This window comes from Falco cherrug, chromosome 11 (assembly GCF_023634085.1).
Source record: "Falco cherrug isolate bFalChe1 chromosome 11, bFalChe1.pri, whole genome shotgun sequence".
NCBI lineage: Eukaryota > Metazoa > Chordata > Aves > Falconiformes > Falconidae > Falco > Falco cherrug.
Window position 1 is genome coordinate 16,878,876 of NC_073707.1, and position 16,240 is coordinate 16,895,115.

Here is a 16,240-nt window from a genome sequence, read left to right on the forward strand (position 1 = left end):
CATACAGCACGGACAGTCTCACCCTCTGCTCCACCTTTCCTTCTCTTGGAGAACTTCCACCCACATTTGAGGTAGCTGTCAGAGCTCAGCTTGCCCCAAAGGAGTCAGAACTAAAGAAATATGGCTTCAGACTTCAAAATTTGTAAACAGAAGGTGATGAGAACGTGAAGTTGGGTTAGAAAGTGTGAAGAAATAAACAGCTGGGGAAAGGAAGAAAATGGCATAGTAAAGAAATTCAGAAACACTTTGATGAGATGCTGGATCAGCATCCATGCAGTGAGGCACGATCTTGCCGGCAGAAGATGCAGGGGCCACTGGGCAGCTTGCACTGGAGCTTGTACTGTACAACGTCCCCATGTGTCAGTGTTAAATGAGAAAGGAGTGGACCAGGCTCGCTCTTATCACAGCTTTGAGAAGGGCTGTGGAGATCGTCTGACAGCCTCAGGGCAGCTCTGGCTGGTGCCTGTGCCGGGAACAGGCTTATTTGAAGGATGAACAGCAGGCAGGAAAGCACGGCTGTGGCTGTCTCAGAGGTGCCCTGTGACCTTTGGCGGCAGGTTGTGAGTGAAGTGTGGCTGGACAAAATGCATCGGATCTCCCCAGGAGAGCCTAAAGGCCGTGGCAGGCCATGGGCCGGTATCTGTGCCTGTCCCTGGGCAGGAGGGGCGAGCGTCGGCTCTGCCTCACGAGCAGCACGGCTAGCCCAGCAGCTCCTGCTCAAGTGGGAAACTGAGCAGGGGACAACATGTATACTCTGCAGCTGCAGGAGGGGGAAGACGCTAGCTAACTAGCCAGCAGGGACTGAATCATAGCGCTGTTAAAGTACTTTAACTGATATTTCAGTGACAGAGCCAGAAAGAGGACTGCAGTATTTCAGGAACTTTTTAATGCTTTAGGTGTCGAAAGCTGTAGCATGAAATATATGTGCTTTGTTTGACGTTAGCCAGGAGTGTGGCAGGCAGGTGGGTGGGTAAGTGGGTGGGTAGGTAGGTAGGTAGGTGGGTAGGTAGGTCAGTAGGTGGGTAGGTAGGTAGGTGGGTAGGTAGGTCGGTAGGTGGGTAGGTAGGTGGGTAGGTAGGTAGGTGGGTAGGTAGGTCAGTAGGTGGGTAGGTAGGTAGGTGGGTAGGTAGGTCAGTAGGTGGGTAGGTAGGTAGGTGGGTAGGTAGGTGGGTAGGTAGGTGGGTAGGTAGGTAGGTGGGTAGGTAGGTCAGTAGGTGGGTAGGTAGGTAGGTGGGTAGGTAGGTCAGTAGGTGGGTAGGTAGGTAGGTGGGTAGGTAGGTCGGTAGGTGGGTAGGTAGGTGGGTAGGTGGGTAGGTAGGTAGGTCAGTGTGTAGGTAGGTAGGTAGGTGGATAGCTAGGTAGGTGGATAGGTAGGTAGGTAGGTAGGTGGGTGGGTAGGTAGATAGGCAGGCGGTACTGACATGGACCAGCCTGAAAGCTGAGCAGCGGAATACAGAAGCCGTTCACATCCCATGGGGGATGGTTGGCTGTGGCAGGGTAGACATGGCATCATGCCAGCCAGGTGTGAGCCTTGTGGCTAACTCAGGCTTTACCAGGGCCCGTCCCACTCACGCTTGGCCCCGAATTTGTCCTGAGAAATCCTCAAAGAACGTTCTGGGCCAGGAAGGAGCTATTTCTGAACTGATGACTTTCAAAAGCTCGACCTTGCAGCCTTCCAGGTACTGGAGGATGAAATCTGGCATAAGGTGATACTTTCAGAAAAAATTTTGACCTATTGCCTGTTTTGTTCCTTTGCTTGTTTAACACACATTGGTTTTAAACTGGTGCGTAAGTCTAATAGGTACATTAGTCTGTATCTTCTGTGGTATGTATGTGGTATAGGAAATAGAACAAATGAACTTATTTTAGTCAATATGTTTAAATGAAAAGTCAACATGGCAAGACACATACTCTTGCTCTGGCTGACTCACGCTCAGTTTAAGTTCCAGAAATGCCTAAGAGGGCAGCGTCATCCCCTCCAAAACAATTTTTCTTTTCAGATGGGATTATATCAGTAAGCAGCTGCCTCTAAGGCATTCTTTTTGCCAGACCATCAGGCTGTCTGTGCCAGCTTCTCCCTTAAAGCGTTATATGGATGTGGCGTCCCTTCCAAATAAGCCCCGGGAGCAGTGGAGGTGCCCAGGGAGGGCAGCCACAGAGGGCAGCGCTTTCTGCAACATCCAGGCGGAACAGGGCAGTGGGCAGCGGTGCCTGGTGACTGCTCCTCTGCTCCCATCTGTGCGCTGCAGATGAGAAATGCAGCAGCTAGCTACCATGGAAAAAATGTGTCCTTGCTGGAGCCATACAGCTTCTCACCGGCCTTGCTGGAGAGACATCCCTGTGCCCCGGGAGCGGTCTGCGCGCTCCTCCTGGCGGCTCCGCTGCCGAGCCTCCGGCCTGGCTGCCAGGCCAGCCCGCCAGACCCACCACCGTGCCGGCTGCCTTCCAGAAAGCACTGCAGCCAGTTTGTTTTAAAATAGACACTGTGCTACGCTACACTTTGTTTGATCTTCACACATGCTACTATGCTACTGTTCAGGTCTGTGCATTGACTGGGGCAGATAAGAAAAAAATCTGAATTAGCTGACATTTTTCAATAAATGTGAATAATTTTTATTTCTATTTCAGAGTGGTGAAATATGAGTATTCAATCAAACTCTGAGATTTCAGAGCACGAATGGCTGAGTTTGAAAATCGAGGTTTGTTTTCTTAAAGCTGAATAAGACTGAACCTTGTCTAGAAAACTCCTGCTGGTTGACCTTGGTGTCCTCCACAGGTCTGCTGGGCACAGACTAACGCTGCAGAACTTTCTGCTGAACAGAATCTCTTTATTCTGAGGTTCACTTGGCACAGCAGGCAGGCAGGGCTGTAATTGCCCGGTTCTCAGGCTGCTTGGACACATGTGTTAGGGGGCAACCCCAGTGGGATCATCGGGGGCTATGTGCCGCATAATGCTAGTGCAGCATAGGGATGTGCTATGCCACTCTGCATTCCTGTTGCATCCTTGTGCCAGTACTGGAGCGATGTGATTAGGGAATAGTAGGGTCAGACGGCTTTTTAGCAGCCAGAATTATTCTCCAGCCTGTTTGTGCCTTCCAGGCAAAATGCAAAGGGAAGAGAATTGAGTCTGGTGCTTGTTGGTGAATTTAGCTCATGAATCGCTCATGAAGGGAACCTCACTACCACTAATCTATTATGGCACACTTGAGAAGTTTTCACCTGAGAGACTTCATTTACCATCGTGTTTGTTGCAGATTCTTTCATTCATGAGGTACTGACTGACTGAAATGGCTTTTAAAAGAGAGAGTGCTTAACGTTGAGTAATAAGCTGGAAGTCACTCATGTCTGGGACATACCTGACAGTTCTGCCCTGACACTGAAGCTAGAAATCATGACACTTCCAGAGCCTGAAAATCATAAATAACTGTTAGCTCTGTGTGTATGTTTGGCTAATGAGTAACATTCCTTGGGGTTATTTAAAAGCATCAATAAACCGCATTTGACCCTGCTAGGTGAACATCCAGTGCTTTCCACAGAAGACCTGCACTCTGAGACGCAACTGCTGTAAAGGTGAGATGGCCACATTCACTTGTGGGTCTTCAGTAACTGCTTGGAGAACATTACTTTGACTTTCAGAAGAGAAAACAGTGATTACATCACTTGGTAATATTTGTAAGTCCGTAAGTTCATTTGCTTTGTGCAAATCTATGTGACAAGTCTGCCAGCAGTCAAAATCAACAAATCTTTTCAACTCTCTGATATTAATTTTTGCCTTTTTTTTTCCCTCTAATAAGGAAGACTTCTAAAATGTCTTGTTGGCAACAGATGGAGACCTCAACCAAAGTACGTAGGGCACTACCAACATTTTTATAAATGTTGCTGCCTGAAAACATTTACCATGTAAGTAATTCAGCCTTATGTCTGAATACAGGAATATACTCATCACAGCTTAACTGTAATGGAGGTATGTGCTGTTTTCCATTAATTATATCAATTCACTACATCTTTTGGATTACCAGTCATCTCAGTAGAAGCAGATCCTAACATGCACTGGCTGTATACTCCCTCTGAGGTGTTAGGGCTGCTGAGTGCGGAGTTAGCCATTATGTGATCTTAATTATACAACCTGAATATTGCACTTGAGCAGGCTTTTCACCCTTGTATACTCTCAATTCCCCATGTTTCACTGAAATAAGTTATTTTTTGTTGTCCAGAGTGCACCTGAACTTTAAAATAAAGGATATGGCGTGCTTCTGTTGGAGTGGAATACTTATAGTTTGAAGGAACATGCTCTATTGCTGGGGACAAAGGCAGTCTGCACAGAATATTTGGCTTCTGCGTTTAATCTTTGAGTCTATAAGACACAGAAGAAAACATTCTTTTTAACTGGGTTGGCCAGTGAATGTATTTTATAGTTCTCAGTGAGTCTGATTACTGTTCCAGACTCGTTTGCTCCAAGCTATGGTTTTCTACCAGACCACAAGGAACGATGTTTTGTTATTGTAATTGCTACAGTTGGAAAATCTGTAGTTTTATTTCACGACTAAGTTGGTGCATTTCTAGCTTTTACATATGTATTTTCCTCTTTGTTTCATATCAAAATCTTTCAGACAATGGTCTGAAAGGAGAATGTTTTAAAGGACTAAGGCAGAGGAGGGAATGTGAGTCTTGGGTGTCAGAGGGTAGGACACTGCCTTCCGGCTGAATGGCAGAATTTGCTGTGCCAAACTCTTGCTGGCAGCATTTCCCTGGCACTGTCTGCTCATTAGAGCTCTGCATCTATAGCACGCTTCAACACGAGGAAAAGTTCACCCCCGTGAATGAACAAAGATAAACATATATTCCCATTAAAGTTAAGTATGTGCTTATGAGCTTTGCTAAATTTGGGATGAGAGAATGCCTGTGTGTACAAAGGTATCAGAGAAACTGTCCCAGGGACCTGTTTACCTTTTGCTCATTCCTCAGGTTATTTCTGAGGGCTTCAGATATTGCTGTTTGTTATCCACCCCACTGGCATTTCACAGTTGTCTTTCCAAGTGCTGCTAAAAAGCAAAGCTGAGATTTTGAGACACTACTGTGTGTCAGTGATTGAATTCCACAGCCTCAGAATTGTGGATGCAGAAAGCCCAGCATATAAAGAGGGAAAACCCAAGGTTTTTCTTCTTGTACAAGTGGCATTGCCCAGTTCCCAAGGACAACAGAGGAGACTGACAGAGAATAGAAGTTTCCTAGCATACAGAGGATAATAGATGAGAAGTATGCTTAACACCAAAACTGAAGGAAAACTATATTTCCGTGTTTCATCAGTCAGGAGGGACACAAAAGTATTAGATCTTGTGGGCAGGAGATACTCGAATTAGAGAACTCTATAAAATGGTTTATTCTCCAGAAAGATTCTGCTATATTGCTGTTGTCATTCTCCTGTAAAGCATATATCATATACCCAAAGGCTGTGCTCCCTGGCAGAAAAAATATTTATAGCTCCCCACTAACAGAAGTGTACTGCCGCTCTTGATAAGAAATCTGCCCTGTAATAGCGGGCTTTCTGATGCAGAAGAGAGCATCTGTAGTGTCTGCCCCAGAGGCTCTCATTACCGAAACCAACATTTAGCCTTAGCATTAATACTGATTTGCTTTTCATTTTTACCAGCTTTTTAATTTTTAATGAGTCTCATCTCCACTCACAGATTCTACTAACCATACATTATTCTATGATGAGAGAATAAAATCTGAAGGTTAAAACTGTGTATCGGGTGTCCCTTTGTTCCTCCACAAATACACTGTCCTGACTTTTAGGGCCATTTGTCAGTGAAGTGATGTCATGGTAACAAAATGCAGATTGCCTTCGGATTTCTAGTTGGTTATCAGAACAACTGTGGAGCCATTGCAGCTGAAGGCTGAGGTACTGACCTCAATAAATTACCTGTCCTAGCAGTGAGACTTGCTGCTTTCCATTCTGCTCTGCATTTTGCCATCCTCACTGGCTCCATCAGTTTTGTGAGGTTTTCCTCCAGCATGTTCATGCCCAGCAGTCAGATCCAGCACCTACTGATAATGTTATGAAAGACCTTAAATGTTAACAGCAGGATGCAGTCTTTTGAAGCATCTGTTTGTGAGGTGGCAATGGATGTTTTTGCTGGGCTCATTGGATACTTGAAGTCATCACCATATTTCAAATAGGATGTACAAACTCTGCAAATAAGACCTCTCGAGAATTTTAGAACTTTTGAAGAAATTCTACAGGCCTCAACAAGAAGATCCTGCAGTTTTCCATTGTATTCAGCCTTGTAATAGTATTGGTGGTGCATGCAGTTTTGTTGGGATACATCATGTCCTGCTGATTTTACACAGAAAAGGCCTAAAGCAGATACTTGATGTAATTGCACTTCATTGAGTGCTTTTTGGTCCCTGACTTGGACTGAAAACATTATTCTGCCACTTGGAACATTCCTAGTCTGCCAAATAGGGAGACTTTGATGCCAAACAGACCTCTTCATTTTGCAGTCAATATTTTGTTTTGAGTCTTGACATAGCTGTTGCTACCAATTTCCTGATTTTTCATTGAGCACTGTAGGCAGTACACTGATCTTCTTATACATATTAATGAATTTTAATATAATAGGGATGCCTATCATTAATTAGCATAGATATTGGAGAACTAAAAAGGCAATGATGCTATTTTATTGCTTTAAAACATAAAAGGCAATAAAAAGGCAACATCACTGTTGCTGTGGTGTAGTGCTTTCAGAAATACTAACACCACCATACAAGAATCGGAAGTTCCTGTACTTATGCCAACATCTGTGTTTGACGATAACTACATTCAACACACTCCTAATCCTACAGGTGTCACAGTAATTTGTATTAAGAAATGAAAAAACTTTATAAACGCATTTCTGCAAAAATGTACTCAGAATCAACTTTATTTATAGCTCACACCTTTTTTTGCTAAAAATGCATAGTCATTACATATACAGTAGTCAGCATCCAAAAGTGTACAAAGAGTAAATTTTCAAACCTTCCCAACAGAACCAAACAAAATTCACACGTTTTGTTCATTGCATGCACAGACCCTTAAGTGTGATACCTCTTACTAAAGCGTGCTTGAATCTCTAGCAGACAGAATTGACTTGCTATAAACTGTTTCTCCATACTATTAACCCCCAGCTACAACCACAAATCCTAAGGCGTTCACATGAAACAACGAAGCCCTACTTCAGAATCCTCCATGTTCTGAGTATGGCCCAGGAAGCAATTGTCCTGAAAGCGGAAGTCTGCTGGTGGCGTTTCCTTTGAGCAAAAGCCTGCTTCCTTCGTCTTGGTCATTAATTTCTTACTGAATTCAGTGGAATGAGGCAGCATCTGTCTAAGCAAGTTGTGAAAATAATTTAACTTTATTCCACACCCAGCTCCAAGACACTAAAGGTCTTGAATGGCAGTCTGTGTCTTTCAGTGCATGTGACACTCCCTCAGCATCTTGCATCTCATCTGAGGAGAAGAGGGTAAAGTCTCAGCTGTAACTTGGGTGTTGGTTATGTAGCCCTGACTTACAGGTGTCTAACAGAAGCTAGGAATATACTTGGATAAGGCGAATTTCTAATGGTAAAGGCTTTGCCTTAATGAATCGCTCAAGCCCTTTGATGTCTTTGTCGTCTTTTGGGTTTTGTCTCCACTACTGCTACCAGTTAGAAAAGCTCTTAAAAACATTGTCCTCTACTCAGTGGTGCTCTTTCTATCAGTCCTTCCAGGAGAAGGGCTGAGTGGGCTAGCAGGATGATTAGTCAGGGCTCCACGGCAAAGGAGGAGTACACATCTGTGATAAGAAGATCCAAGTTCAGATTTCATTCAAGAATGGGATTGGCTCCATGTTGTTGAACTTGGGGAATGGGAGGGGAAAAGAGAAAGTTGTTTGTCTGATCAATATAATTTTGTGTTCCCAAATGATTACACATCTAAAAGCTTTGTTTGTTTAAGGTATTTTTAATTTTTACTCTGATACACAGTAGATTGAAGCAGGTTGAAATTCCCAATGTCAATTAATAGGTAATCATAGTCTTACAGACACTGATGGGAAATCCTGCTCCACTGGTTCACGGTAACTGGAATATAACCTGCGCCTAACTGAACAACGAGGCCTCATGTCAGCATTACAGTGCCCCTCGGTACAAGTTACCAGTGAGAATATATGAAGAGTATTTAACTCATGTATGTTTCCTCCTTACTCCTGACCCTTAAGCATTTAGTCAGCCCATTTACTACTGCTTAGGTCTTGATTGGTCTCCACCTGAAGCCAGTGGAAATTTTGCCATCAGCTCCAAAGGACACAGGATGTGAACCTCCTAGGAGTATGGCAATGTTGAGGGTTTGTCCCGAGAGTTCATGGTCTAGAAACATTCATGTTCCTCTCCCTGTGAGATAAGAAGCTACGCAAAAATGTAACATTCTCTCTGCCGGAGTTCAGTAATATTTCTTCTTAGCACCTAGGAGGGTCTTTGCATTTTTAAGTGCTTTACAAACATTAGCTAGTCTTCAGCACAACCCTGCGAGGTAGGTAAGGTATATTCTCCCCATCTTACAGATGTGGAAACTGAGACACAGAGGGTCAGATTCAACCCTGGTACAATTCCAGTGTTTTATGTGAATTAAATTCATTCAAAATGAATACAGTTTAAACAACTTGCCCTAGATTACAGAACAGGTAGTGGCAAAGCAGGGACAAGAACCCAGGAGTGCCTGACTCCTCAACTTGTTACCGGTCATTTTTACTCTCATAGGCAATGAAAAACAGTATAATCTGGGCGATTACTACAGGTATGATTTGCTTCTGTAAGGCATGTGGATGGTAATCATCTGAGTTTAGTGCAACAATACTTTATGAATGCGCTGCCTCAGAGATTTTACTTAAACATGAAGTAAAACTTTCATACTGTCATTTTCTGCAGGTGCACTGTTGACAAAAACCCAACATAGTAGCTGGATTCAGCAAATAAATAATAAGCGCAACACTTGGACAACTAAGCAAAACTACCATTTTAGCAAAAACCAACGTGTTTCTACTTTTAACTGCTAAATTTCTACAAGTGCAGCATGCAAATGAAACCTTTCCCTTTGTTTCCAGACTGCAGACTCCAGTCCTGCTAACGAAGCAGCTCAGAACTGCACAGATATCCTGGGTAGTGACATTCAAATGAATACACTGCAGAAGAAGAAATAGCGTGTTGCCACAGAATACGAGATAATTACAACAGACCAGGTATATCAATCTTGCACGCAGATGAGCTTGAAGCTTACGGGTTATTTGGAAGTGCTCAGAAGCTAGGCTTATTGAATATATGCCAGTGTGTGGACTGCAGTTCTAGGCACGTGCTGATTGCAAGGGGGGTGTCTTTGCCACCAACACTCTGGGAACTGGCCCCATCAACAGTCAGTTCACGTTGGCACAGGTGCGTCAGTCTGACAGTCAGTGTTGGCCAAAGACAGAAAGACACATAGACATTTTCAGGCCATACCCTTGTGCTCCCGTCCTCACCTCATCCCCCGTCCCCACACAGATTCTGCCACAAAAGGCCTGAAAAGCCTTTTTGGTTTTAAAGATGAGTTGTGGAGTCCACAGAGTAGACCTTATTGCAGGTACCTAAGCAATAAAAATATTATGACAGGTACTTATACAAAAAAGTTCATTTTCTAGGATGTCCTTATGCACCTAGTCTGCAGGTTGGACCTCCTGTCTGAGCTCTGGACATGCTTATGGACGTTCAGCCATGTGTGCTTTCATACCAAAAAGAGATCCTGCTCCCTTACAAGTCACACAAATGCTGACATTCACTTCTACATGAGCAAATTCAAGCACTATAATTATAGATAACTTGTTCCACTGTTAACCTCTTTAACTCAGTTTTGTTCCGTCTATATTTACAGAGACTGGCTACTGGACATGGCAAATGGAGCAATTCTCTGCATACATGTCCTTTACTGAATAAACACAGACACTCAGGTAGTGTTTCCCTAGATATTCTCCACACTTAATGTAACTTTTTAATTTGTAGCTACATTTTAAACAGACAAATGAACAAACATACATTAATTATAACTCTTAAAACCTAATCATATCTCCCTGTACCCATTCACTCCTAATTCATACAGCCTGCTTACAGTGGCTCAGACAGCCGTACTTGCAACCAGGATTTACAAATAATTCCACGAAGTGCTCAGGCCCATACATGTGCCTCAATATTTTGCCAACAAAAACCTTTAAATGAAGCATTATTTTTAATATCGGAGCCAGGTACCAAGTCTGCAGTGTGACTGGGGCTCACAGGCAACTCCTACAACAGCAGTAAGATTCCAGTAAAATTGCAGCTGGTTGCAATCCAACCTTTATACTGTTATCTGCCGTTGAGATATATATAGACGACCCTGTGTGGCCTAACTGCAAATATCAAATGTATTTTTACAAGTTAGCAACAGCCTTTTTTGACATTGCCTCTTGAGATGTCCTCTACATCGTGACTGACAAGCACAAATTCATTATACAGTATGCTTTAAAAGCCTTTTTCTTACATTTGGCTTTTACTGTTGCTTGTTTCTGAGCTGTCTTCTTGTGCTGAAATTTGCTGTCCCCAGCCTGATTTCTTTCTTAGTTTTTAATTGCTGGTTGGACATGCTAGTGGCATCTCCCAGGCAAACCCTTTCTACATAATTAGTTTTGAAACTTGGATGAGTCATTGTGCTCTAACTACTATGCCTCTATTATTTTAACTTGAATGCAGCACATTTCAAAGATTTTGGCCTCTTTTTGCAGTTGTGGAAATTCATGGGATGACATCGTTGAAGGTCTTAATCTGTTTGCTTTCTATTGTGAGTTTCCAGGTTTTTTTACAATATAAAGCACGTTTCAAAGCATGACAGTGTGGTGAACCAGCCTCCTCTCCCAGTGGTACAGATCATTTTCTGCTTTATTGGCGGCTGAATAAAGCAATGCCGTATTTATGACAAAACTAAATGAAAATATGTAAAATTAAAAATACATCATGTAGTTTTCATTTTCTTTTAATGCAGGTAGGCAAATAAAAACAGAATGTAGACAGCCACACAGGGCCATGCTGGTTTTTATGGCCCACCAGTGATAACTCAAGAGGCCACAGTCTGGGAACTGCTGTTTCAGAAAATTCTAGCTGATCTTTTTAGAAGACCACATGTGACCCTACCACAAATTATACACTAGCAGAATTGTGGCAAAGAATACATACTTTTGTTAGGCCATTCTCATCATTCACTGAGAATTTAAAAGATCCAAACCATTACAGTTAAAATGGGTTGAGATAAAAGATAAAATGAAGTGGGTATAATTTTCTTTTAGCTTATCAGCTTTCATAGGGAAATTTTCACAAAGCTGACATCGGTACAGGACATATCAATTCTTGGTTTCTCTGATGATTCTGACCCATATTAAGGATCTGACCCCATAATTACTAGCTATAGTCCTTCCTATATTCCTATTGTAAACAAAGGGGGCTTTGTTTACAGAAGACTATGGGACTAGACTCAAAACATTTTCTTGGGGTTCGGGTGCCATTTCCAGGAAAATGGGGAAGACTTGAAGACTTGGGCAGAAATGTTTCCACAAAAGGGGCACAGAGGCTGAGTTAAAGAGCTACTATACTGTTGCGCAGTATGACACCAGTGTTTCCTAAGGAAGTACCACCGTTCCTTTTGCGAATGGGGTATACAAGCAGTTCCTCACCTGAACGTCAAGTTGTAAACCCCTTGTGTAATATTATTGCATACTTGTTACTCCTGTCAGACAGAACCAAAATGCATCTGTTTAAAATCTGCACATAGTTTACAAAAATGTCTCTTTATATAGAGAGAGTAAGTTCAATCTACAGTCAGCTGTTTGTCGTGTGTCAAGGATAATACCTGGGTTGCCATGAAAAGATACTGCTTTGGAAAGTATCTCATAATTTTTCCCTTTGAACTCCGGCAAAGCTTCTGAAAGAGGATGTCAAAATCCCCAGCTGCAGCCACAACTAATCAAAATAGGAAAAGATGGGGAATGATGAGAAAGTGCTAGCATCCAGTATTTGTAGAACCGGATTTTAGGTCCTGCTCAGATTCAGCGGTACCTTGTTCTGCAACTATTTTAGGATGGTAAATCTGACAGTATGCTCTAATTAAAGAGCAGAAGAAACCAGTTCCATGTAATTCTTCAAAAGATCCAGAATAAGATCTCATGCATCAGTTACTCTCTTTATATCCACAGAACTCCCACTGAGCTTGGCAGGGGCTTATAGAAAGTCTGGCATCTGACTTTGACTCTAAAGGGCTGATTTGGGGGTGATTTTCCCGGGCAGATAAAGGGGCCCCTTAGCAACCCCCTTAACACAACAGATGTTCCTGACGTGCTGGGGGAAGAGCCACGCCATTATGCAGTGCCCTTCTTCTCCCCCCACTCCAAACTAGTTTGACCCCTTTCTGGTTCAGCTATTTTACATATCCCTCTATTTTATTTCAGTATCCGAATGGCTACACCAGCCTCTCACTGTCTGTCTAATTAAAGCCTCTCCTTCAACTAGTAATTCTGTAATAATTCACAGCTGGTTTTCCTCTCTGTTAAATCTATTGTTCCCTGGCTGAAAAGGCTGCAAGACCTTAGAAACTATAGATAGCTATTGATTTGTTTGTATTTAAAATCCAGTATGTGGCTGCAAAGGCCTGTTACAGTATCACAGAGGAGATAAATGTCAGTGCATAATCTGCTAGGAAATTTCACATAGGAGTTGATTAAAAGTCTATGAGTAATCATTGCACAAGTGTCTTCAGGTGTATATATATATACACACATATATATGTAGCTAACAAATATATAGCTAGATATATAAATATATGTATGTATATACACAGCTAGTTTAAACCTAATTGTTACAAAATTAGTAAGTGGCATTCACAGTTCATGCATTCTTCCTAGTAGCAGAGCTAAATTATTTCAGCTTATACTCTAAGCAGCAACATACCAGTAAGCGTTTGCTTGCTTCCCCTGGTAACCTAGTAGTTTAAAGAGCATGAGCAGTTCCGCCATGGTCATTTTCTCTGGCAACCACCCGCGAAAGGGACCTGGCTCTTCCATAGGTGCGTTTCTCCCAGGTTTCACAGCATCTTCAGGACACGGTGGGGCCGATCTGAGGGTCACCAGTCTGAAGGTCGCTGGGCCAAGGCTCTCCAGCCGAAGGGTTGCCGGTACAGCAGTTGCCATCTTGAGGGTCGCCAGCCCGGCTAGTCCTGCTTGCAGAGGTCTGCGACCTTGAGGAACCTCCTGACGACCACGGCCAGGCAAAGCGTCAGGAGCAGCATATACCCCACAGTGCCCAGGTAGGTGGGGGCGGCCAGGGGTGCCTTGAGGAACTCGGCCAGCCCATCCTCCACGTAATGCACCTGGTCGTAGATGCTGAGGAAGGTGAAGATATGGAAGAGCTGGTGGCTGTGCCCCACGATGTCGAAGAGCCCCGGCTGGATCCGCTCGGGGATTTTGCTGACGTTGAAGAAGGCAGCCACCAGCAGCCAGAAGTAGCGCCGGTAGAAGTAGACGAAGAGCGTGGGGTTGCGGGTGCGGAGGTCAAAGAGAAGGCTCTCCAGCATGATGGGGCAGGCCATGCTCAGCGGCATAGCAAAGACGAAGGTGCGCACGGCAAAGGGGTAGGCGCAGCAGGCGGCACGGCTGCGGCAGCAGGCGGCCGTGCAGCCCACGGCCAGCGCCAGGGCCACCGGCAGCACCAGGGCACGGTAGGCCGCGATGGGCAGGCTGCAGTCCAGCTGCCAGCCCAGCCGCTGCTGCACATAGCGGCTCATGGCACCGGCATCCAGCAGGCTCAGCCCTGGCAGCAGGTAGTAGGAGTAGGCCACGGTGCTGGCGAAGCCGTAGTAGCTGATGGAGGCATAGTCCAGGTAGAAGAAGGCGGCACGGAGGCGCGGGGAGAGGCAGCTGAAGAGGTGGGCCGTGCAGCTCATAGCGAAGGTGAGCAGCACCCCCGAGGCGTAGCACCAGAGGGGCAGCAGGGCCGGGTGGTGGAAGGGCACGTCCCCGGCGCCCCGCAGCAGCAGCAGTTGCCCGAAGCGGCTGAGGAAGAGCAGCAGCGGGATGAAGTGGGTCCAGAAGTTGAGGGTCTCGTTGGTGGGCTGCAGCACCGAGGCCAGGCACTCCTGTGCCGAGCAGTGCAGCCGCCGGTAGCCCGAGAGGATGAAGCACTCCACGAAGTCCTCGGGCACCTCGTCCCACCGCAGCAGGGCGGCAGGGCGAGGAGGCGGCGCCGCCTCCTCCTTGTCCCCCTCGCCGGCCGGCATGCTGCTGGCCCCGCCGGCCCCGGGCCCCCGGGCCGCCCCCGGCCCGCCGCCCGCCGCCGCGCCCCGCCGCCGCCGCCGCCCGGGCGAGGCAGAGCCGCTGCTCCCGCAGCCGCCGGCGGAGGAGCCGCGGTGGCTCTGCGCCTCGCCGCCGCCGCCGCCCCCGGCAGCATCACTCATTGCAGCAGGGGCAGTGGCGGCACCGCCGCGGCTCCTCCCGCCCCGCCGCCCGGCATCGCGGTAACTGGAAACCGGCGGCGCATCCAGCGCTCCCCGGCAGCGGGGAGAGGCGCCCCCGCCGCCCCGGGTAGGGTTTCCCGCGGAGGGAGGCGCCGGACACCGGAGCCCACGTTAATGATTGATGCGGCCGCAGCGCGGGGGGGCCGGGCCCGGGGGAGCCCCGCGGCCGCCCCGGCCGAGCCTCCGCGCAAGGCGGCGTGCGGCCCTCGGGGCCCCTCCGCGCCGGCAGCGCGCCCGGGGCAGCGGGCACCGGCACCCGCGGGACGGAGCCCTCCCACGGGGGCGCCTCGGCGCACCGAGCACAAAGCGGGGGGGCGGCGCGGCGGGGGGCAGAAGCCCCGAGGGAGGCGGGGCGAGCCCGCGGGGTCGGGAGATGCCCCGCCGGCGGGACAGGCCTGGGAAGTGGCCCCGGCAGGGGACATCTGGCACCTGGGGGCACGTCTGCCGCGTGTGCTTCGGTGGGGCCGCCGGAGACATGGTTTCTGTGGTGATATTATCCCGTGCCGGGAAGGCAGGCGTTTTCCCGGGCCGAGCGCTGCCGGCCGGGCCGCCCTTGCGAGCGGGGGCTGCCCCCTCCGCAGCTCGGCGCTCCCGGCGGGGCGGGGGCCGCGGTCACGGGCGGGCAGCCCTGCGCTGCGCTGATCCGCAGGCAAATCCCGCGTTTATCGGCGGTGCGTTATGCAAGCAGCACAGTTACATAATCAGAATATAAAAATACAGGGGAAAGCACTGTACAGGTGTCACGGAACCTTAATGTGCCTGCAGTAAATCGCGGGCAGCATGGAAAGGTGAGTAACGGTGCCGGTGCAGGTGGAAGCCCGAGTGAGGGATCGCTCTCCGCTGCCTCAAGTGTTTCCTTTTGGTTTGTTTTCAGATGGCCTTAAACACCGCGTCGCACTAGGTTTTCAAAGGTGATACTCATGTATATATGGTCGTACGGTATACGAGCCGAGGTCCGGTGTAATGAGGACATTCTGCCCAAAGATTTTCATAAAAATCTTCTATTCAATAGTGAGTTGTGACAACGTGAAAGATCTTCTGAACAAGGAGAAAATGAGAAACAGGTTTAAAAAAATTGGCACAAAAAAAGAGTAGTAAAAATATGTTGCTGAAAGCGATTTTCAATGCATTTTTCATTAAAGTACTGATTTTATGGAACCGTCAAAAGTAGGGCAGACTGGTGACACTGCTTACAGCCTTTATAAAAAATTACACAGGGGTCCTGCTGGGAAAATAAACACGACTGAACAGTGCTGAAAAGCCAAGGGGAGGAGTAAAACTTTCAACTTAAACAAAATAATTCAACTGAAAGAGACTTACTGATGATCCTAAAGGTCTTTTCCAACCTAAACAGCTCCATTCTATGATATTTTTAGGTAGCGGGCCTGATGTGCTCTGATGCTAATGCATGTTAGAGGGGGCGCCTGGTGGCGTGCAGGGACACACCAGCCGGACACTCCTGGAGGAGTGACAGAGAGGGCTCTGCCTGCAGCGAGCCTCAGCTGCACCCGGAGCCAGCAGGGCCCGCTCAGTGGGCTCTGCAGCGCGGGGGTTAGGGAGGGAAAAGGCTCAGCCTTGGGTGGAGGTCGGGCTTCTCGTGGACAGGCTCCCTCTGCACCAGAGAGACCACCCTGAAGAAGAGACAGGCCAGATGCTGGGCCGTTTG

At 46.9% G+C, this 16,240-nt stretch overlaps 1 protein-coding gene across 1 annotated transcript; it reads right to left on the bottom strand.

Moving 5' to 3' along the window:
* Positions 1-6,893: 6,893 nt before the first annotated feature.
* On the bottom strand, positions 6,894-15,786 carry PAQR9 (progestin and adipoQ receptor family member 9). The gene has a single exon (XM_027811898.2). The coding sequence runs from the start codon at positions 14,512-14,514 to the stop codon at positions 13,273-13,275; it is 1,242 nt and encodes a 413-aa protein (XP_027667699.2). The 5' UTR covers positions 14,515-15,786; the 3' UTR covers positions 6,894-13,272.
* Positions 15,787-16,240: the final 454 nt, after the last annotated feature.

Coding starts and splice junctions, on each gene's coding strand:
- PAQR9 (XM_027811898.2), bottom strand. CDS start 14,514: ATGAGTGATGCTGCCGGGGGCGGCGGCGGCGGCGAGGCGCAGAGCCAC.